At 47.2% G+C, this 23,353-nt stretch overlaps 1 protein-coding gene across 1 annotated transcript in view; it reads left to right on the forward strand.

The window, feature by feature from the left end:
- The first annotated feature begins 4,171 nt into the window (after positions 1-4,171).
- The window catches only part of IQSEC1 (IQ motif and Sec7 domain ArfGEF 1), a 365,437-nt gene continuing 346,255 nt past the window's right edge, over positions 4,172-23,353 (forward strand). Inside the window, exon 1 of the mRNA XM_059823034.1 lies at positions 4,172-4,437. Coding sequence (XP_059679017.1) covers positions 4,172-4,437 — 266 coding nt within the window. The remainder of the gene's footprint in view (positions 4,438-23,353) is intronic.

The following is a 23,353-nucleotide window of genomic DNA, read 5'->3' on the forward strand; positions in this document are numbered from 1 at the left end:
ACTTCAGGTCTTTAAGGTAATGCCTTTTTCTTTTTTTTTTTTAATATCTTAGAGTCAGGTATCAGTCTCACGGAGGTACATGGCCTACCGGGGCAATGGTCCAGGTCAGCAGTGTGACTTCTATTGCTTTCTTTCTCCAAGGAATCTCAAAAGTCAGCAGCTCCAGAGAGCTCCAGAGAACGTTGATTTTCCTGGTATTACTCAGCTGATGCCCCACCATCAGCCCACTGGAGATGAACACGCACTCCTGGGTGCATGGTGAGTACATACTTATGAGTTAAGGAACACGTATGTCATGTATTAGGACACATGAAAGAGGGTACATACATGTTAGGCACATGGCGTGGAAGAGGTTGGCACCTACATATAAACTCTAACAACAGGATAAACTCTAATAGCAGGATGAAATTCCTTCGTGGCTAAACACAACGCAGCAAAACCAAGGAGGGAGGGAGAGAATTAAGGGGGGGCAGGAGAGTAAGAAAGAAGGGCAAGCAGGAAAGAAGTGGCTTCCAAGAGAATTTTTTGAGAGAGACGTGGAGGGCAGAGTTAAGATTTAGCACAAATCACTGCATGACTTCTGGGTCCTTGTTTTTTATATTACACTGACCTAATTAATTTTACATGGAAAATATGTATCAGAGGCTTTTCCCAGGTCTTATCTTGCTTTGAAAAAATTACTTCAGCTCTTTGCTCACTCGTGACGTTATTAGCCGCACCAAACCACTTTTGAAACGGTAACATTTTACGCTTCATTGTTACGCGGTACAATAAGCTTAAAAGTGACAAAACATCCAAGTTAGACAGGCGTGTAGCAAGTACAAGGATTTCAGAGCTGGATGGGCAAACATGCCTAATCTCTTTTGGGCATCCAAGAGCATACGGAGTCCCACAAGCAATGGAGATGTCTCCTTGAACCCCGATCCGAATTTGGACCAGACATCGGAATGAATACCCCCCTCCATTCACAAATGGTACTTTGCAGGGTATCCGTTTGCCGGAAAATACCAAGACTTGAGACGGTCTAAAATTAAGGCCATCCTAAGGTTTTTCCAAAGTGTGATGGGATATTTATGTATTGCTAATAATAAATTAGTAAGAGAAACCTATTTACTGAATGAGCAACATTTCCTTTCGTATTTAAATCTTCCTTGGCACTTTCCCAGGCAAGAATTAACCATGTGCTGCTTAGCTTATAAAACTGGACAGTCTGAGGTAAGATGTTAGTGAGCAATAAGAGCGCTATTTTGGTAATCTTCATGTTTAAAAAGGTTAGGCTTGATGTCACTTAATTTTCTAACTGAGCAAATCTGAACAAGCTGGATCTGCTTTTACAATCTGTGTCTCACACACAGATGGAGATTGAATATATTACCGATTCCATGAATACGCTTGTCTTCTAAGTTTACCTCTTCTTGTTCATTTACGGAGCATGACAAAGCATACAGGCCTTTTGAGGCTCACGGAAACAATCCCCTCGGACACAGTACTCCCACCTCTTTCTAAACACCGAGCGGCAGCAAGATACCAAGCACCCCAGTAATACGGTCCAGGAAGCCAGGTGCCAACGCGAGGGCATTTCTGGGGGTTTCCTCTATTTTTCGGGCTAATTTATGGTTTCCCAGGAAGAGCGTTTCCAGTAGGTTTGATTTCCTCCATGTTATCTATGGGAAAGCACAAGCAGGCGGGCTTCTGACTGGCAGGTCAAGTTCGATATCTTGTCACTGGTATCCTCTCAAAAAACCCCCCTCCAAAAATCAACCAAACAAAAAAGAGAAGCTGTCCCCTTCACAAGCTGTTATTCCTCAGGGAGTTTATCTAACAAGACCGTAGGCCACTGAACAAGACACAACTTTGCCGTTTGGGAACTGAGGCATTGCCTTGTAATCTGTAAAAGGAAGAAGGAAAGTAATCGCACTTAAGACGGCTCATGCCTCTTTGGCAGCGTCGCGTGGGTCCCACGAACTCAGCCATTTCTACCTAAAAAAAGACGTCTTTCGAAGAGATACTAGTTGTACGAACTGCTGCTGCCCCACTTCAGCTGGCCTTTCTGGGAAATGCTTAATAAGCTTTTATTGTCTGCAGATAGATTAATGAGGTTCGAGCGTCTTACTTTGCATTTTATTTATCACGTAAGAAGCCAGTTCACTTGCTTTATTTATCGGTTTAACCCCTGACAAGTATTCTGGCTGCCTCAAATACTACTACGCAGGTTGCCTCAGTGAGATATGGTGATGAGCATTTCTTTCCACAAAGAGCAAAAGGTCTTCAGCAAATAGATTCTGAACAAACAGTATTGTGAAAAAAAAAAATATTTTCAACAATTCTAATGAAAAATGCCACTGAAGTTATTGGAAAAGAAGCTTGGCCTCTTCAAAGAGACTTTTCTGTGAATTCACGATCCCCATTAGGTCTGGAAATTAGTCTTTCATGCTTCAGTCACTTCAATAGTCACAACAGCCCTTTCTTGCACGTACGACCAGAGCAGTTTTGCCGATAACTTATTTCTACCCCAGATCAGAATGCGTATGAAAATTGCCAGGCGAATGTGTGCATTGCCAGGCTTTATCCTCCCCTCATGGCCCTTTTCTCCGTATTGACAAGTACGCAGGAAGAGGCAGAGGGGGAGAAGTTGGGACATATCCCCTCCGCTTTGGAGCTCCATTCCAAGAGCTCCAGCCCCTCATGCCAAGGACAGATGGGGAGGGCCCAGGGACTCCAGTAGCCGTGGCCGCTGCTAGTCCCTTGCTCTGCTGAATCAGCCACGCTCCAGAAGCAACGCATCCTGGCAAACGCTAACAAGAGCTGACTCCACAAGAAAGGGTTTGTGTTTTCCTGACCGCGGAAACAACTGCTGTAAGAAAATGTTACTAATTGAAAACTTGTGAAGTTTAAAGGTGGAGAGAGGAGGTAGAAAAATGAGGAAAAAAAATTAAGGAGACCTGGAGAGGAAGGGAGGAAAAAAGCATGTCTTCACCTTCCTATCTTCTTCCTGCACTGTCTCCCTCTGTTTCCCTTTCCTATTCCCGGTGTTCCCAACGCGCACTCAGTTGGGATGACGGAGGACCCGCATCCCAGCAACTTTTCTTGGCTTGATGCAACCTTAACGGGAAGCAGCGTTCCACCAACCGAGGATTTGAATGTCGAACTGCCGAGGGCAGAGGCAGAGGTCTCCGCCACCAGCAGCGGGCCCGAGTCTGGCTTCGGGCAGACCGCTGGAGCTCCCGCCTCCGCGGGCGCCAGCACCCCGGTGCTACTCAGACGAGAAATAACCGTTCCCCAGACGCGCCGGGGAAGAGCTCCGCTCCCCCGGCAGGTCCCGCAGGCCGGGCTCCCCGCACGGCCGCCCCACCCCGCCTGCCCTCGCGCCCAAGGCGCTTCTCCCCGGGCCCCCTCCGGCGCGCCCGGGGGGCGGCGGCCGCCCCGCACGGCCGGGCAGGAGCGCCCCGGGGCCGAGGCCCTCCCCGAGAGCGCACCCGCACCCCTCCCGGGGCTCCCCCCACCCCCCGCCGGGCGCGCAGCGCAGGGACGGGCTGGCGGCGCCCACCGCGCCCGCGGAAGGGGACCCCGGAGGCGCGCGGGGATGCGCCGCTCCGCACCGCCACGCCGGCCGCCGCTCCGCCGAGCCCCCTCAGCCGCCAGCCCCCCGGAGGAGGCAGCCGCGGCTACTTAAAGCCCGGCCCCAGCCCGCCGGGGCCGAGGCAGGAGGGCGGCGGGCAGCCGGCTCCAGCCAGGGAGCCGCCAGGGCCGGCGGGGAGCCGCGGCGCCGGGGCGCCCATGCCCGGCTGCGAGCTCCGCGGGGGCGCGGGCGCTGCCAGGCGACGGGCTGACCCGGCTGCGGCTCTGGCAGGGCGGGACAGCGCCCGTGCGCCAGCGCGGCGGCGGCGGGGCTCCGAGCGGCACCGGCGGCTCCGGCCGGCGGCTCTGCCCTCGCTCGGCAGCGCGGAGCCGAGCGCCAGCAATGGCGGCTGGGACTAGGAGCCGCGGCGCGCCGCTCCTCCGCTCGCCTGGGCAGCCGCCGCTCTAGGCGGGGAAGAGCAGAGCTGGCAGGGGGGCTGGTTTCCGGCGGGTTATTTATTCCTTCCCTCTCGCTTAAGTTCCCAGCGGAGCGGGCTGGCCGGCACCTGCGCCCCCCACCTGCTTCCCGGAGGGCGAAAGGTGCGGGGAGGCCATGGAGAGCCCCGCGGAGAACCCCAGTAAGGCGGCGGAGTACCTGAAGGAGCTGAACAAGATTATCGAGACGCAGCAGGAGCTGCTGGAGAAGCAGAAGCGGAGGATAGACGAGCTGGAGCAGCAAGTGGCCAAGTTGTACCACGAAAACGCCTGCCTGCAGGACGAGCATCACCGGCACCTGGCCACATGCAGGCTCCAGCCGGGCGGCCCCCCCGCCTACCCGGGGGCGCTGAGCGCCATCCAGGAAAACGCCAAGCACGAAAAGTAAGCGCTGCCCGCCTTCCTTCGCCCCTTTTCCGAGGGGGGTGTTGGGCTTTCCTTCCCTTTCGGTTCCTGCCTTCGGTTTCCTAAAGCCGCCCCGAGGACGAGCCCGGGGAAGCCGCGGGACTCTCCGCAGCGTGCGCCCGGGAGCGAGCTCCGCTCAGCCCGCTGGGCAGCTGGCCGCCACGGAGGGGGCCCTCGCTGAGCCGCGGCGGAGGGCGGAGGGGGTGGCCTCAGCCTCTGCACCCCGAGCCCGCCGGGATGCCGGTAGCTCCCCGCTTCCCTAGTCGGGATCCCGTGGCTGGGGGGGGGGGGGTCCGAGCCGCGGCCGGGGGCTCCCCTGGGCAGGCTTCTCCGCCCTCCCTCCGTGCCCACGGCTTTCTCGGCCGCCACCCCTGCTCTCCGCCGCCGGGGCCCGGGCAGCCCTCTACGCCCGGGGCGGGGGGGATGCCCCGGGCACGACAACGGGGCGCTGGGAGGAGCGGGGCGAACTCTACCCTTCTCCCCGTGGCCGCTTCGCTGCCGGTCTGAGTACCCCGAGAGGCTCCCTCGGGGGGGGGGGGGGGCGCGGGGGGGTGCTCCCCGCTGGCCGTGCCTGGAGAGCCGCGGCGCTGAGGGGGCCCTCGGCCGGGCGGGGAGCCCGCGCTCCCGCCGCCCTCGGCAGTGACCCGAGGAGGGGTCAGTAAACATTGGCAGCTCGCCACCGCGCCGGCTGCCTCGTGCCGCCGGGAGCTCGCCCGCTTCGGAGACGGGCTGCCGCCCCCCCCCCGGCCTCTGCATCTATTTCCAGCCCCTGTAATCAGTAATTAATCGTGCGCTGCTTTACCGCGTACGGCAAGCTGCTTAATTGCGCGCGATTCTTAAGTAACAGGAATGGGAGAACGGCCGTAACTAAAGTCGCGGCGCTTGCCCGACCTGTTTCTACTTGCGGAGCAGTATTTAAGACTCGGTTTTACTTGAGCGCGGTGGGAAAAGCGCGCATCACATTACCAGCCCGGTGCGCTGCCACGGGCTGTTTGCAACCCGGCGCGCTCGGACTCCCTCCCTCAGTCAGCGCCCGGCTCCAGCCCGCGGTTCGCCGCGGCCGCCCAGCCGGCACCGCGCTCCCGCCGCCGGCCGGCCGGCTGCCCCCGCTTCCACCCGGGACCGCCCGAAGCGCCTCTCGCCGCCCCGGGCGAGCGGGGAAGTAACGGCTCCTCGGCGGCCTGGGGCGAGGGCAGCGGGTGCCCGCCGGTCCCGCCCGGGTGCGTCCGCTGAGGGAGACGCGGGCGCTGCCCTTCCCGCCCTTGGCCGGCGCGGCGCGGGCTGAGGCGTGTGGGGGCAGCGGCTCCCCCCGGGCTCGGGTCTTGCCTGCGGTCCTGGCCGCATCTTCCCTCGCCAAGCCCCGACGGTAGCGGGGGGCGAGGACCTGCGGGGAGGGGGGGTGCCTCCGGGGGAGCTGCCTCAGAGCCCCGCGTCCCTTCCCGACTACCCGCGTGCCCTCGGCGGGACGGTGAGGGCGGGGAGGGGGGTGCCGCTGCCTGGAGAGCCCCAAAACTGTGGTGCTCTGCAAGAGCGTTTCCTTTGCCTGCTGTCGCGAAGGTTGAAGGAGAGGTGGAGGGGGTCGTTGGACGCTCGGTGTCCCCTTTGCCTGCTCCTGTTCCCAAACGCCTTGCGCCAGTCCAGTCCCCCGGCTCCCTTCTTGCTGTCAGGGCGGTAACACTTGGGGGGTTTTGGTGACGCTGGAGTAATCGCTTTCGGCTTTTTCTATAAGCAGAGACGTCTCTATGAAAACTAAGCAAATAGCTCCTTAAACAGGCTGGAGAGCATATGCTGTCATTTAATAATCAATCCCGTAAGGAGACGGAGCTATTTCCAGAAAGTATGGAATATTTACACAAATCCTACCCCACGTCCATGTACCCGAGGATTTTTTTGTGGCTGTGCTTCTAGTACAAGACGTCAACTCGGCTATCTTGTCCCATTTGTCTCTTGCAAACGACGTTACTAAAAATTGTACAAATGGCTTGCCTTGTTTGATAATATTTCACTTCTCCGGCCCAAGACTCATTTGCAGAGCCCTCTTTGGGCAGGCAGCTCTGGGGACTCGGAGGCTTTTAAGTCTCTTAAGTGGATTTGATGCTGGGATCAGAATTAATCTGGGATATTTATGGCAGAGTTGTAGCGCTTTGAGGCATCGCCTGCGGGGCTTAGCGGGGAAGCTGGGAGACAGCCCTCTCTGCCAGCCCGCTCCCGGGCCGGGCCCTTTGCCCACGCGCATACCTGTGGGGAGTCGGATTTCCAGGGCCACCTTCATCTGAGGAATACTGTCCCACCGAATCGTCCTGTCTGTGTCATCCCCCTCTCTTCGTAGGGAGCGAGCCCGTTCCCTCCGTAGGGAGACCCTGCCTCGCTGGGTGGGTGGGTGTCACTTGTGGGCTCCCCGGCTGCACGGGGTGGGGGCTGTGGCAGTGGCCACTGAAGCTTGGGCTGCGTGGGAGCAGGGACAACAGGCCAGCCGCAGCATCAATTTACTCTCCGGCTGGATACAAAAGATGGAGGAAGTTTCCAACCTAGAAAATACCCGTGTTTTAAAGTCTTCTCCCAGTCCCGCCGTTATCTTGGCTTTCTGAAAACCTAACCCGCAGGTTCTGGGTGTCTGTAGCTTCCCATGTAGAAGCTCAGCCTCAGTTTCCCTGGGATTAAATGTCACGTGCATCTTGCGTATGTTTGGGGGGGGGGGTGTGTGGAATAAGGATCCCTTGTTTGCTGAAGTTCAGTGTCAGATATGGGTGTTGCTTGCTTTGGGGATCTCTGGTGATAGGAGAGAGGCAGTGTGTGAGGTGGTGTGTCCAGCTTGTGGTGGACCAAGGTGTGTCCAGACCTCCCCGTCTTGCCCCTTCCAGAGGCAGCAGAACTGCTTTGTGCCCAAGTTCCAGAGGGGATCGGTGCTCTTCCTTACCCTTCAGCACTTCAGTGACTGGAATCCTTTTTAAAGGAACTGGGCTTCTCTTAGTCAAATACATGGAGAAATTGGTACTTTTGGGGAGTCATCTATAGCGCTTGCACCTTGAGACTGGAATAGGTTTTTTCCAAACTGCCTAGACTCCCATCTCTGCAGCAGTTCAACCTGTGCAAAGGGGATGGGGATCACTCACACTGTAGTGCCAAGACAGCTGTTTTGTATTACCAGACAGCGATTAACGTGTGTGATACAAAAGGAAGCATGGAAATGTTATACAAGATAATATGCTTATGATTAGTTCTTGTAATTAATAAGACATTAAAAAAAAACCCCAACAAACAACAAAAAAAACCCACAAGTCCTGAAACTTTTCAGTTCTTACAATGGGAAGAACATACAGCTGAAGACTGCTTAAATAATTTGGAAAAGCTGGCATATTTGTAGAAAATCTTGAACTTGATCTCTTGTGGGGTGGGGACTGTTTGTGAGCCCTGTAATAGACTTCTGGAAGAAAAAACCCACCAGTCCAGTAAGGTAAAAATATTCTGGTTTGTGTCCTTCTGAAAAAGGACCAGAGTAGAAAGAAAGTTCCTTTTGTGTGGGTTTCTATCCGGGGGAGGGAGGAGCAGCAGGGAGGATTAGCAGGTACAGATGTGCTCGTTATCCTGCAAGGAGGATACACTAGAAAAGGTGTGGGTGCTGTTTCACTTAATTTTGTAGTAAATTGCTGAGTGCAAATCAGCCTTCAAATCCACAAGTGGAATTGAGGATAATTAGTTGATTACAAGGCTTTGTTAGATGTAATGAATCAGCATGTTGAAGATAACAATAGGCATTTAACTCATTAAGTTGCATAAGACTAATTTTCAGTGAATCCCTTTCATTTAACAGTGTGAACTCCTAAAATGCAGATCCTCAGCGTAAGGAAGATGTGTTCAATACATCCATTTTGGTAATGCACTTTTTAGTGTAAACCTGTAAAAACAAATGTACCGGATCTTCTCAAATCTATATAAGTGCAATTCCTCCAGCTCTGAAAATTCAGTGCTGGCACGTTACCAGCTTAGGGAGTGATATTTGTACTTAACCTAAGCAAGTTGAGAAGTGTGCCACTTTTCCCCTGAGAAAGCGCCTGGTAAGAGTTTGAGCAGGAGGTAGAGAATAGTTGTCTGCTGAGACAGAACGATCTTAGAGGGCTGCGATTTGCAACTCAGTCTAAATTCCGCACCTGGCTGGTTTATTTTTAAATGAATCTAGGACTGGCTTTGTTTTCCAGGGGAAAATAGTCACAATTCAGAGCTTGAAGAAATCCTCCTGGCTTTAGAAGGTACCCTCAGTCCCAGCCGAGGGGTACTTGGTGCAATCTGGTAAGTGGAAGTTGTTGCTCTGGTGACAGTCACACGTGAAGGCTGCTTTACAGCCTACATAAAACGAGCTCGTGGCTTTGCACGTCGCTGTTGGCGCTGAAGGCTGCCCTCGCACACAGTCGCAGCAGGAAGCCAAAGATTGCATTAGTGTAGAGACCAGCCTGACTTTTTTTTTTCTTTCCCTCCAGAGATGTCCTTTACCGAGACAGATTGTTCATGTGACGTAAGTCCTATTCCATTGCCTGTGCTGCACTGGAACAGCAACTTATTTTTGTTTGCTGTGGTGAAGTAGAGGTATCCGGCATCTGTTAAAGTATGCGCATGTTTAGGCAAGATTTTGCTTTCCTTGCCTTCTTGTCAACAAGGATATAGATGAAATGCTTTTGTTAGGTCTTCTTTCTCAATCAGCTGTGTAGGAAAGTGTGATTTGTGACTGACAGTCTTGCTGGAAGAAGACTGGGGTAGAAGTGCGGTTATAATGAGAAGCTGCACCTCTACTAACTTAGCTTATTTTGCTCACGAAGAACATAGTTACGTGGAAATCACGGTTTGTGTCCAAAATGAACGCTTTACTACCACGGTGTACGGCATATTCTGTCAGTCCTACAGCAGATAGGGACAGTGTAATTCTGAGGTTGGGCAGCATGTAAACTCGCATCTTCAAATAACCTAAACCAATCCTGCTCATTTCATTTTCAACATGTAACTGCAAAAGTATGACTACTGAGCTATGAGGATTTGACACCGAAGGGAGTGCTTTTGCTTTTGGAGCGCTCATTTCAGCATCATTAGTGTGATTTGTACATCAGCAGATGAGTGAGCAGCTCTTAGATTTGTTGTTCTGGCAGACTGTAGGCAATCAGTAGTGGGAAGATGTATAAGACGACCTGAACTTGCTAACTAAACTCAACTAAATTATTTTGGATCTCTGTTGAAATATTGGCAAATTCTTGTACTTTAACGTCTGCTAAATGATAACGTGTAAAGACAAATTAATTTGAAAATTGATGTGTACTGTATAACTAATAAAACAAGTATTTAAAAAAAAAAAGGGGGATGCAAAAAACCACAGCGATGACAAAATAGTATGCTGGTATCAAGAAAGTTCCTGGAAATCAGAGGAGGGAGAGGAAAATACGGTCCATAAAGAAAACAGCAAAAATACATGCTATTGTGGGAGAGGAAAACCAATGCAGCAGAAAGTAACCCATCCTATAACATGCTGAGTTTAAAGATGGTTTCAAAACTTGAAGTAAACCCGTCCCATTTAAAGCAGACCAGACCTAAAGAGCTCTAAGTACTCAGTGGATCTGAACTCCTTCTCTAATGAAGCCTTTTATTCTGCTGACACAGAACACAACTTCTGAATTTCCAAACTTTGGAGTGCTCGTGTTCTGAACTTTTAAGAACGAAGTATGTTTTCATGCTGGTTAGTGCTTTGATGTTCCTCCTTATGAATTCACTGTCAAGGAAATGGAAATGCACTTCCAAAGATCTGCTTGTGGAAAACATTTGGCAATGTTCATGGATCCTAGGTCCTCAGTGAGCTGCTGTAATTACCGTGAGTCAAGTGTACATCTGAAGATCCCCCTTCCCTCTCCTCCAAAAAACCTCATTCCAGAACAAGCCTGGATATGATGCTCTACACGCATATATGCGTGTAGTTCACCAGCAGCATACTGATTGCTCTCCATTTCTCATGCCAGGCATGTAAAGGAAGACCCGAGTCTTAGTCTGCTAGTTGTTACCAGCAAACATAGCTGGGAGTTCGGTACGGGAAGTAGAGGCACTCAAACTCGAGCGACTGCTCCTTAGCTTCTCCTGAAAAGTTGGTAAGTTTGGAACGGTGTACTGTTGTTATAAAGTAATGGCTCTTGGGGCAATCCTAAAAATTCGTGTAGTCTCCAATGGAGCAATTCCCACTTGTCAACAAGGTACATTTTTACGTTTTTAAATTCTAGTAGAGGGACGGCACTGAACAACTACATAGGAACATGGGGTTGGGGGAGCCGGAGCAGATGTGTTCTTCACAAATGTGGCAGGCGCAGTGCTTTTGAAGAACTTAGCTTTCCGTTGAGTGACGGATGCTAAACATTGTCCGTACCCGCTTTGGGTAACAAACCTTTGGGAGCATGTGTAGTATAGACATATGTGTTGCTGAATCTGACCTGCAGTCTTGTTGGCCTGGTTATTTGCATAGGAAGGTCAGTCTCCATCAGTCCTTGGGGAAGGTGTCTTCTGGCAAAAAATAAGTTGCAGCTTTTTTGAACACCTGAAGCAAAATACATCACGCTCAAAGAACTATCAGTAGGAAGAGCTTATTCAATGGCAGATCACAGAAGTTATGAGGAAAACAGAACAAGGTATTTGAAGGTGTTTTCTTACAGCGTACTGATGGGGGAGTAAATTATTAAAATTAAAATAGTAAATTATTAAATGTTTTTTGCTGGTAGCATCTCAAAAAGCTTAATTTAATTTTTTACACCCAGTGAAACTAGGTGGCTTTTACTTGTGTGCTGGTCAGTGACGCTAAACAGGAACTGCTGTGCTGGATTCAGTGTTGCATGCCAGAGCATGGCCTTTCAATGCTGAGTTTCTGCACAGAGCGCTTGCAGAAGTACACAGGTTCCTCCAGGACTGGAGTGTACGAGGCTGGTTAGGAACAGCCACAGTTGCTTCCTCTGCACTTCCAATTTCGACACTATTAAAAAAAAAAAAAAAGGAAAGCTGACCTGTGGAAAAGGACCTGGGGGTGATGGTTGACAGCCGGCTGAATATGAGCCAGCAGTGTGCCCAGGTGGCCAAGAAGGCCACCGGCATCCTGGCCTGTATCAGAAACAGTGTGGGCAGCAGGAGTAGGGAGGGGATCGTGCCCCTGTACTCGGCACGGGTGAGGCCACACCTCGAATGCTGTGTTCAGTTTTGGGCCCCTCACTACAAGGAGGACATTGAGGTGCTGGAGCGTGTCCAGAGAAGGGCGACGAAGCTGGTGAGGGGTCTGGAGCACAAGTCTGATGAGGAGCGGCTGAGGGAGCTGGGGTTGTTCAGTCTGGAGAAGAGGAGGCTGAGGGGAGACCTCATCGCTCTCTACAACTACCTGAAAGGGGGTTGTGGGGAGGTGGGTGTTGGTCTCTTCTCCCAAGTGACTAGTGACGGGACAAGAGGAAATGGCCTTAAGTTGCGCCAGGGGAGGTTTAGGCTGGATATTAGGAAAAATGTCTTTACTGGGAGAGAGTGGAGAAGCACTGGAAGAGGCTGCCCAGGGAGGTGGTGGAGTCACCATCCCTGGAGGTGTTCAAGGAGCGTGTGGACGTGGCATTGTGGGACATGGTTTAGTGGGCATGGTGGTGTTGGGTTGATGGTTGAACTTGATGGTCTTACAGGTCTTTTCCAACCTTAGTGATTCTGTAGTGTGAGCCCCTGTATGGTACCGCTGTGCAGATCTGCAAAGCATCACAGTACACTGACTTTCCCCTGAGTTTATGGCTCATCTGGGATTACAATCCTTAATGTGGGAAGGGTTGCCTATAAAGTAGGCAGCATATGCCCGGATGAGTTACGTGTTTGTTCCTTAGAACATTTTTTCTGTCTGAGGGCTCCTGCCTTCTGCATGCGGGTGGCAAGGAGGTCATCTTGTGCTATTCACCGAGGGGGGGGTGTGGGAAGCTTCTTAGGTAAGTGGATTTTGCAGGCCAGAACTGCTTTCTGATATGCAGCCCACACTTGCGTTATTCTAATTTGATGTTATCATTCCTACTCATACCCTCTCTATTATGTTAATTCCACCTTTTTTTGTGTTTTGCAGCCTGCAGATACTTCTAGGCTATTCTTACCGGCGCTCCTGTCTTTCATCTTAGCTCAGTGAGGCTGTGAATGAGGCTGTCATAACTTCATTCTGCTTGTATCCTTGCCTAATCGTAGTGTTTTTCTCAGCAGAGTTGTTGAATTAGAAATTTGGACAATTGGAGCAGGCTTCGGTACAGTCGAGCAGTGTGATTTGAAGGGGTAGTATATGGTTGTGCGTTCTGCTGGATTTTTGGTCTTTGGTAGCTGTCCCTGGGGTGGGCTGCATTTTTTCCACCCCTTTTGCTAGGAGGCCCCTCTGCAGATTCTTCACGGTATTTCTTTGAAATACTAGAATTCTTAGTTGCTGTAGCTTACTGTGGAAGAAATGCTGGTTTGTGCTAGCTAGAAATCTGGCTAAGAATTGTTACCCTTTAATGGTCATTACCATAGTATTGTGATTAAGGACAGAAGTAGGAGTAAGAGGGGTTTCTTTAGTCCCGCCTGCTGACCTGTGGTTTGCCTGTGGCAAAACTAAGCACTGATTATGATTTGCTATTTTACAGATGGGCAAGTCGATGTTCGAGTTGGCAATCATCTCTTAATAGGTTGTTCAGAGATTTAGGTGGAAAATGATTGCATTAAATATTACACTTGAGACAAGCTTTTGTAAATGCTGCGTTCCTTCGTGGCTATAGACCAACTTGTTTGTCTTTAGTGATGTTATTTGTATGGTTAGTGTAAGGAAAAACTAATCATGCTGCTGCAAAGTGGCCGCAATATTTCAAGAGTGTGAACGCTGTGAAACAGAACAGCTTTCACAGCAGCGTCGGAAAAGCTGAGTCTGATGTTCTTCAGACAGCGAGGTATATAAATGCATGGTTTTGTCTATCAAACTGTGTAATTCTGGCTGGAGCTTCGCCCCCGCCCCACGGCAGCCGCAGTTCGGGCTCTGTGACTTTGCTCCCTCTGCTGGCTTTTTTATTTTTAAACTGCTCACCAGTTTCCTACGAGTGCGTGTGCATATATTCTCGTATATATATGTGTGTGTGTACAGTGTAGGATCTGCTTTTGAAGGGCAGCGTCTGTACTACTCTTGCATTAGAACGGCTGCTATGAATGTGGCTGAAGATTGCTCATGAGTCAATTTTTTTTTTTTCTTCTGGTGTCTTAAAGTGTGGAGGTAAACTTCCCTTTCAAAGAGTACCATTTTAAAATACACGCAGGAGAGAAATTACTCTGCTGCAAGGCATCTGGGTAGACTGAATGAGTCTTACTGCTGTGCTCGGTAAGAAAAATGCTGCTGCTGAGCAGCTCTCTCTAGCGATTGATTGAAACATAATATATGTTATTTGTGTGTTAATAAGATTTCTAGTCAGACTTCCCTGACAAACATGAATAGAGACAAAGACATACATGTAATACATCTTTTACTACACCACAGGAGCTCAGATTTACTAAGTGTAAATAGCCCTTTATTGTCAATAATTGGACAAATAAAGCAGAGGAAGGAAGGAAGGTGGGGAAACAACTCTCCTGTCCTTTTTCAAAATTCAAGATGCAGCTGGGAGTTGATGTTTGTCGGGGTTTCTCCATCTTTGCTGGATTTCTACTAGCTGCAAATAACTGCAGATGGTGCGGACCACTCGTAGTTGGGAGCTTTTAATTACTCTTTTGGGGCATGGGACCATGTAGCTATAGGGGAACAGACTGCAGTTTTGTTAAGAAGCCAAGCTTGCCAAACGGGGAGCATTTCTCCCGGGCTGTGGGACCTGGTTGTGCCCGTCTCTGCAAACTGATGGCTGCCCGAAGAGTGTTTAACTGATGAGTTGGACTGTCAAATGGTACTTTGTAATCATGGTAGAAGGGACAGGCTCCGAGTTGTGGAGGGTCTTGGCCTGGAAGACCCATGAAAAGCTTTAGGCTAATGAAGCCCCTTCCCTACAGAATGTGAACCGCCATCCCTCGGACATAGTGTCACAAGTGTTTTCAAGGAAGAGAAGAACTTGACCATTTAATGTGGTGGGTTTTTTTGTTTTTCCTAGCCACCTCTACCAGTTTTCTGTCCAGTTCAACAACAGTTTTCTCTACTGTGGAGATGGCTTATTAGTTCTGCAACTTAGTTTCTACAACTATGCCTCTTTTTGCATTCTTTTTATTTGGTATACCTAAAATTTAGGTGTAAACTTGAGTAGCAGAAGGTCTCTGGGTGTTGAAATGACTGTTGATCAAGGTGAGATAATGACCTGCTTCTCAACTGACCTTAGTGATTCTGTAAAGCTTTGTACTAATGTGTGCTTGCACTGGCACTTAAAGCAATCCTTTCAGGATCATATTTGGAGTGTCTAAAATATTGTATTCTGATGTTGGCAGCCTCTGTTTGCAATTTGCTATACTGTTTTTTCCTGAGTGGATGGCATTGTGTAGCATTTCTAACATGGTTTAGTGGGCATGGTGGTGTTGGGTTGATGGTTGGACTTGATGATCTTACAGGTCTTTTCCAACCTTCATGATTCTGTAACAATCATCAACCAGTTCTCCTAAAGTAATGCTGCCATAGTAAACAAATCCATACCAAATTTCCAGGCTGCCAGTGTTGAACCGGTATGCACCAAGCTGTATATTTGAAGAAGTTTGAATTACTGGCATACTAAGTTGTTCTTAATAGCCTTTCTGTTTCTTGAGAATGGTGCTAAAACTACTCTTTGTGCCACCCTCTTAATTTCTCCTGCCTCTAATTTTCAAGCGGTTTGAGTTCTGTGAATGTGATCTTTCATTTTGCTGTGTTCAGACCTCTGATCAAATTCCAGCTCCTGGGAGGACTTTGTTTTTTCTCCTGTGTTTTTCCATTGTGGAGCAGTGAACAGACAGATCTGAACAGTGAGGGAGTATTTTGCTGGTACCATTCTGCAGCGTGGCTCTGAAAGGAATGCCTGCCAAGAGAGGAGCCCAAGGGGCACAATCCGAAGTGCTGTGTGTACAGTTGGGTGTGCTGTAGAGTGCCATGGGGATCATTGTAGGGTCCAGGCTGTGTGAAAGCTGTTTCGTGAAGTTAATTACAGATGACACTTAGTGCAGCAATAGCTCTATTGGCTCAAAGTTGAATTAGAGAATTGAACGGTGTCTACTGCTTTTGCCTAATCAGCTGGTGACTTGAGGGGCCCAACATGCTGCCTTTCCTCCAAGGCTCCAATAGTTCTTGTGTGCTCTCTAGAAGTTGGGAAAGCAGGAGAAGGAATCCAGCTTGGGTCTCCTACATAGTGTAGAAATTTTTTTTTTTTTAGTCCTTAAGATTATTGCCTCAGTCAGCTTACTCTTGAAATAGTCTTTAAAACTCACAGCAAGCAGATTTTACCAACCTTAAGTGAATATTGTAACAACATGGAGTTGTTCTGGAGCTTGGCTTCTGCTACGATGAAAATGGAGTGTTTCCAGGTTAGAGTTAGTCAGAGGTGATAATTTGTCACATCTAGGAGACACTATTGTAACCAAAGAAGAATCTCTTTGATGTTCTGACTGCATTTAAATTAGGAGAGCAGTGATTGATGATTATTGAAATAATAAGACAAGGCATCATGGAATGGTAGCTCCTTTATGAAGGTGTGAAGGGAGAGTATCAGCCTGAGTGTCTGCAATTCTTCCGTCTCAGTGGTCCCCAGCAGTCACGGAGAGAAGCTGAAGGGGACTCCTTGCCCACTGCCAGGTGTGACCCACTGCTGAGGAGGAATACGGGAGCATGACAGTTTTCAGCGGTGGATTGCAGAGTCTTGGATCAGTAGACCTCCATATCTAGTTGGGGCTGGTTACAGGTAAGAAGTGGGGTATTTTAATAATACCAGGTGAACGTGACCTCTGTTCACTTGACTAGTCTAAGTTGCCTCTATTTCGGAGGTTCACTGCAGCAGCGTTTTGTTTTTATTGTCTTTCTATGGATGTAATGGTTCTCTGCTCATGATTGGGGAATGAATATGAAATCTTCTGTTTGGTTGTCTTCTGCGCACTATTAATGATCCTGGAAATACAGCTAAATGTCAAGGATGTGTGTGAGAGATTCTAGACGAATGATTGTCTTCCAGTTTAGGTTCAAGCATGTCACATCATTCTGCACTTTTGATCTCTTAGTATGGCTTTTCTGAATTTAGAAACTTACATTTCACAGGAATGAAGAATTTTTGACAAACCAAAAGCAAGTGAAAATCACTTTTAAGGTATTGTAATATACAACAGTATTCTTTTAACACAGTTTCTTGGTAGGATAGACACACACATAGGATCAAACCTTAAGGGCTTCTAGGAATTTCATGTGCTGTCAAGCCTGTTGCAGAGGTAACTATTATGTCTGTTCTGTGGACGCACTCTTTGATATAGTGTTAACAGCTAAACTGTGTAGGTGCCACTTTTGCTCTGTGCGTATACCTTGAAGTAAAAGGTCCAAGTCTTTGGTGCTTGTGACCGCTCCAGGTCATGTACGGTTGCCATGCATCGTGTGTCCAGGGAAGGTTGCAAACAGGCATTAATCTGCCACCCTGCAATGCAGCTGGGATGTTGTAATTGTGCTAAATTCAGAAAGACTTCTTAGCAATTCTGGTCACGATGGCTGCAGTGGAGGGATTGCAGAGAGCCGAGCTATCATTCTTCTTCATTCTTGCTGCTTACCTTGCTACATTCACTTCATCTTCCTTTCACCAATGATTTTAAAGTAGAAACTGGTTCAGACTACATTCTGCTTGATAGTCTTCTGTTCCCTTAGTAGTTTCCTTAGCGAGTCAGACATGTATTCCTCCAGAAATGAAATTTAAGCTTCCTTGTTCAAATCCAAAACAACTTGGTATATGATAATTTTAAATTTCTGTCCTGAGTGTCAGGATCCACTGGCACCACGGACCCCAAGGAGCAAGTGTGTGGTGTGCTGTATGTATGCGCTGTATTTTAGACTGGCTTTCTTTATCTTTGGATTATACAGTGGTGTCCTATGTTCATGAAAAGATAGGGCTATTTATGTTAAAGGTCCTCATGGTGACAGTAAAGCAAGAATTCACAGTAGTAGGAATACCCCCTTTGGGTTTTTCCTCACTACTGGGAGTTATGATTAATGGTTCCTTGCTGTGGAGAACAGGTGTTATTTTGACTTTTTTTTGTATTCCATCTTTATATACAAACCCATAGAAAAAACATTTGATTAATCTTGTTTTCCATTTGGGGAAAGTCTGTACACTTCAAAGAACATCTGCTTTAATCTGTTGGTTTTTCTACTTAGCTTTCTGCTTTACCTAGGCAGGACTGTGGATGGTGATTCTTAAACCGTAAGTGTAACTTTGTTAGTAGTAAACTTTACTAAAACTAAACATGTTTGATGTTTAAAATGACAAAAATGGCCTATATCATCTTGTGTCTTAATTCATGCACGTAACTTAGATAACTGTATAGTGCCATAGGAGTTTATCAGCCTCTAGTTACAGAAAATTAAAATGGTTATGTCCCACCCTTCCTGTTACAGAATCACAGAATCATCAAGGTTGGAAAAGACCTGTAATATCATCAAGTCCAACCATCAACCCAACCCCACCATGCCCACTAAACCATGTCCCGCAGTGCCACGTCCACATGCTCCTTGAACACCTCCAGGGATGGTGACTCCACCACCTCCCTGGGCAGCCTCTTCCAGTGCTTCACCACTCTCTCAGGAAAGACATTTTTCCTAATATCCAGCCTAAACCTCCCCTGGCACAACTTAAGGCCATTTGCTTTTGTCCTGTCGCTAGTCACTTGGGAGAAGAGACCAACACCCACCTCACCACAACCCCCTTTCAGGTAGTTGTAGAGAGCGATTAGGTCTCCCCTCAGCCTCCTCTTCTCCAGACTGAACAACCCCACCTCCCTCAGCCACTCCTCATCAGACTTGTTGCTGGCATATTTACCTTTATGAAGTAAAGAGTTGGGAGGATTTCCCTCTTCATATAGTGTTGTCTTTTCTTGTGTTGATCTCCCCTATTTAGAGACCTGAAGAGTGAGGTAGTTATATGCAGGGGGTAGGGCTGCGATCTAATGAACTAGCTAGATTTGAATAAGGTAAAAATCTATATTCGGCTTTCAGGCTTGATTCAATTTTAAGCTTTTAATTGAGTCCACCACTTCTTGAGTGCTTGAGGTTGTCATGTGTTAGAGAATGACTTTGTCTTGCAGAAAAGGAGAAAACTAGCTTTTTTCTAGTTTGACTAAGGTTGTAACGCTAGTGCTGGTACAATGTTAATGCTGATGTGGAATGCTCACGCTGCCTTGTGCGCTGGTATTTGTGGGATTAGCGGCTGGGCTGATCGAGTATCTGGACATAAAAGTACCAGTGGGGGAAGGGAGGAGAGTTAGTACCACAGAATGATAATCCGAGTGCAAGGACTTGTTATCTGTGAACTTCTTCCAAACGGCTTGGGAAGAAAACTTTCAAGGCAGTGAACTGAGACCCTTCTGAGGCTGCAGGGATAATTCAATAGCTATTTCTGGCTTGCATTTCAAAGAAAACTCTAAGAAAGGATAGTAAAAACTACCTCACATTAGGTATGTGAGACTTCTTAAACATGAGCAATAACTAGTGACCTTTAATTTAATTCTAGTGATGTGAGAGTTGACAGGCTGGTGCTAGGCTCCTGTGAAAATCTCATCCACTGTAGCTTTACAGAATCACAGAATCACTAAGGCTGGAAAAGACCTGTAAGACCATCAAGTCGAACCATCAACCCAACCCCACCATGCCCACTAAACCATGTCCCGCAGTGCTACGTCTACACGTTTTTTGAACACCTCCAGGGATGGTGACTCCACCACCTCCCTGGGCAGCCTGTTCCAATGTGCCTGAGTGTTCTTGCTCAATATTTAATCAGAGGGTTATGTGCGGGCAATTGTAAACTCTGATACCTGAAGAAGGGGAATCAGGGAAATAATTGATTCTCCTGCTTTCCCCACTTGCTGATGTTACACCCTGGTCTTTGCTGCTTAAAAAAAAGAGTAGTTGGAATTGAATCTGGGTTCTCTGTTATGCAGCACAGGCTCCTTTTAACCCTAACAAATGTGATTTCCATGCCGAAATCTCTTCATAGCAATATGATTAAAGGGGGTTTTGGTTGCGTACAAGTGTTCAAGCAGTACAGTCTTCTGTCTAGTGTTGACTTGGGTAATAGATGAAATCTCATACTAACATGAAACAATTCATAATTACAAGCTGTACTCTACCATGAGGTCTCTCAGTACTCTGCATTTTCCCCTTCGACCTATGCCTAGGGGAGAAATATTCTCTTCTGAGAGTTGAGACTTAGATTGTATACATGAAGTCAGGTAGCAGTCCAAATGTGCGTGAACACCTGATTTTCTTAGTTGGATTTGTTGTGTTGAAATCTGATCTAGGCATTAGACTGTCGAAGAGGCTAAATGACAGGTAAGTGTCTTCAGTGCTTCAGTTGGACCTCACACCTTAAAGGAAACTAAGAATCCTTATAAAAGCAGAAAAAAATTCATGTCTCTCTCTCTCCACCCTGTCTGGTCTCTTTCTCAATATAGTGACAACTTCTTTAAGATGGTATAAATTTGCCCGTCTCAGAACTTATCACTGACTAACTGGTGCTCAAAAATAGATATCAGGCTTTCATCTCGTAAGTTTGAAGTGCTGGGTAGTGACTTTCCCCACCTGCTTTTTTTTCAACCATCTTATGACTTCCTACAGCAATCATACCTTTATCCAAATGTATCTCATTATCCAAACGTATCTGATAAGAGTAGCTCCAGACCAGGAGACTGAGAGTTGTCTGTCCTCTTGCCTGCTCCCTCTGAAAGTAAGAAAGTATAATTTTTTTTTAAACACATTGCAGAGTTAGGTAACTTTTCTTCAGGAGAGTGCTTTCTAGCACTGAGCTTCACTTACTATGTAACATGGTCTATCACGAGAACTTGCTGACATAAGCTGTGATTCTCACCTCTAGTTGCTCACGAAGAGCATTATTTCCTTGACCTTACTTACCTCTAAGGACTATTAGAAAGGGCAGTATTAGAAACATCTTTGACCTTTTTACTCTAGAGTAAGGAAAACTGCTAGTAAATCAGGTATCAATCTGTTGTGTCTACTGAGTTGTGCATAGCCTGAGTCTCCTATCTTTACTCCTGAGAGGCTGTCATTGTTTTAAGCAACTTTTTGCTATACAAGCACCTTTAACAAGTAGGTGCTTCCCAGATTTTTAAGAAATGATCAGAAGTGATTTTTTGTAAATGTGGCTTGGCATGACCCTCTTAAGCTGTTTTATGAGTCCTCTTGCGGTGAGTGAAGGAAATTATTAAACCTCTTTAAACTAAATGAAGAGTCCCTTTTAGATAATGTTATTTAATTGAGAATATACTTTGCTTATGATAAACTATGTGATGGAGCTTGATATTACTAACACATCTAACTACCTTTATGAAGGTAACCGACTTTGGCAAAGGTCACCGGAGCTTTGCTTAATATTATAGCTTGTCCAGGTTTGTAATTTTGTCAATCTTCATGTGTTGTGTTCATGTATGCTCTCGTATTCTGGCTAAACGAATGCATTGGGTAGAAGTGACTGCTATTGTAATAATAAATCTTAACTAAAAGCGGTGTGATATGCTTTGTAATTTTTGGGGTGAATCTAGGATCCGTAGGAGACTGGCCAGGAATCGTGACTGAAGGGCAGGTTCTCTTTGTTTCCTCTGAGGAAGTTATGAACCAGCTTAATGCTAAATACATTTTGAACCAAGCCCTTAAAGTATACTTCTAGATTGTTGGGTTTATAATTTAATTTAGAATCCAGAAAACTTTATGAAATGGTTCACTCTGTTTTGATAGATCTGGTTGCCCTGCTGAGTGCAAGATGTGAAAGTTAATGGCTTTCCTTTTAAAACTTTTGTGAAAGGAACTTAAAAGACCGTTTAGAGCCAATTTGTAAGCCATAGTGCTCCTTGGTAGCTGAAATGCCGACAAAATATCTCAAATCTGTGTCACTGGCTCAACTAAGCACAGGATTTTCACTTTACTCCTTGTGCTCAGCCGAGTAGGTGTTTGTTGGTGGAGAGTTAACCGGGCAAAATTCTCATTCAGGCAGAAATGGTTGCTAGTAGTGATCTCTTAACTATTAAAGATCTGCTCCTTTTCCAAAGCATGGGATTCTTTCAAGAAGTCTGTCTTAATAACTGATGTCCAATAGATTATGTTATCTTCACCAATTAAAATCCTTTCTTTATTTTAAGAAAGGGAAAATAATGGAGAAGACTCAAGTGTGCTGCCTGTGGCTTTCTGCCAACTTACCAGAGAGTGATTTTAGTGGAAATTGAATTTTTTGTCAGCAACAAAGATTTCTTCTTTTTTTTTTTTGCTTGAGCAGGTTGCTTCTGTTTCAATGACAATGTAGGGTAGCTTAATCTCCACATAGTAAGTAGATTCCTGAGAGATGGAAAAACTTCTGTCTCTAATTAGAAGTCTGACTTAGTTGAAATAGAAAGCTAAGTTGTAATAAGTAGTAATGCCTGGAACGCAGTGATAATAGCCAAAATAAACTGCAGTGCCTTGAGGATTGTGAGGCTTGTGATGCTGTCAAAGCAGATAAGTTGTTCTCTTCTCTCTTGGTTAATTTTATATTTAATATGAGGTGCAGCAGTGCTATTACTCTCCCCAATACACTTGAGAAAATGTAGTGAATGCAGAATGGTTGAATGCATTAGCTGCAGCTTTGCAGTTTGAGACCTCCTGTATGATAATTGTTCTTTGACTTGAAACTCTTCTTTTAAAGTTGATAAATTCCATTGTTATTTTCCAGACACAGGTGAGTGACTTGAGCTTAAGTATCTTGGCAAGGACATGTTTAATGTCAGAGGTCCTGGCTCCCAGTCCAGATTAAGCGTATCTGAAAACCAGCATCCTTTTCTCAAACTGGGAAGCACGGCAGCGGGATGACATCTTGGCGGCGTGGGCTGAGATCCTGGTGAGCATGCACAGGGCGGGCAGGGAGGCTTCAGGGAGCGGGTTTGAAACCGACAGAAGAGGAGGAGATTAAATATGAGACGATTGAAGCTAGAAGAATCACTCGGATCTACCTTTGGTAGAAACTCTGATCCCAGTACAGGAGTGTCAAAGCAGATGCAGCATTTGGAGAGTTTCACTGACTCTACTAAAATAAATTGCTCTTGTTGGCTTATTGAAGCATGCAAACGAAGGGATAGTAACTCCAAGGTCACTCCAAATGCATGTGTGTTTTGTTCTTATGCTACTTGCATGCTAGCAAAGGGAAGCAAAGTGGAAGTCAGGGCTTCTACGGAAGATAGTTGTGTTTTATCTTGTTATCTAGCGCTGCCTTTACCTGACATCCCAGGTATGGATTCAGTCTGTACGAAGCATGAATACCCTTGCACACCAGGTAAGATGTCTTATACTTGAAGACTCAGTGAATGCTAAGTTGTTGTCTTGGTGAGCGTAAGGAGGAAGAAAAATATCCCCCTTGCCAGGTCAGCATGTGCTCAGTTTTGGAGCTTGCTGCTTGATCTGCCCTAGGTCTCCTACTGAGGTTATCCTTTAGTATGCTAGTGAGGAGGAGCGTATTCTGGATGTTTGCAGTTCTAGTAAACATTTGACTGCTAATCAAGTTCTATAATTTTGTTTATAATATTCTTGTAGGAATGGGATGGAGTGGGCAAGCAAGCTGGCTTTTGTGGGGCTGATCCCCTGCCACGTGTGTGCCTGTATTCTGACAAGAGGGAGGGGTTAGGTACTTGCTTATGTAGCAATTGAACATCCTTAGCATATGTATATGTAGCAACAGTATGTTATTCTGAT

Source organism: Gavia stellata, chromosome 12 (genome assembly GCF_030936135.1).
Source record: "Gavia stellata isolate bGavSte3 chromosome 12, bGavSte3.hap2, whole genome shotgun sequence".
NCBI lineage: Eukaryota > Metazoa > Chordata > Aves > Gaviiformes > Gaviidae > Gavia > Gavia stellata.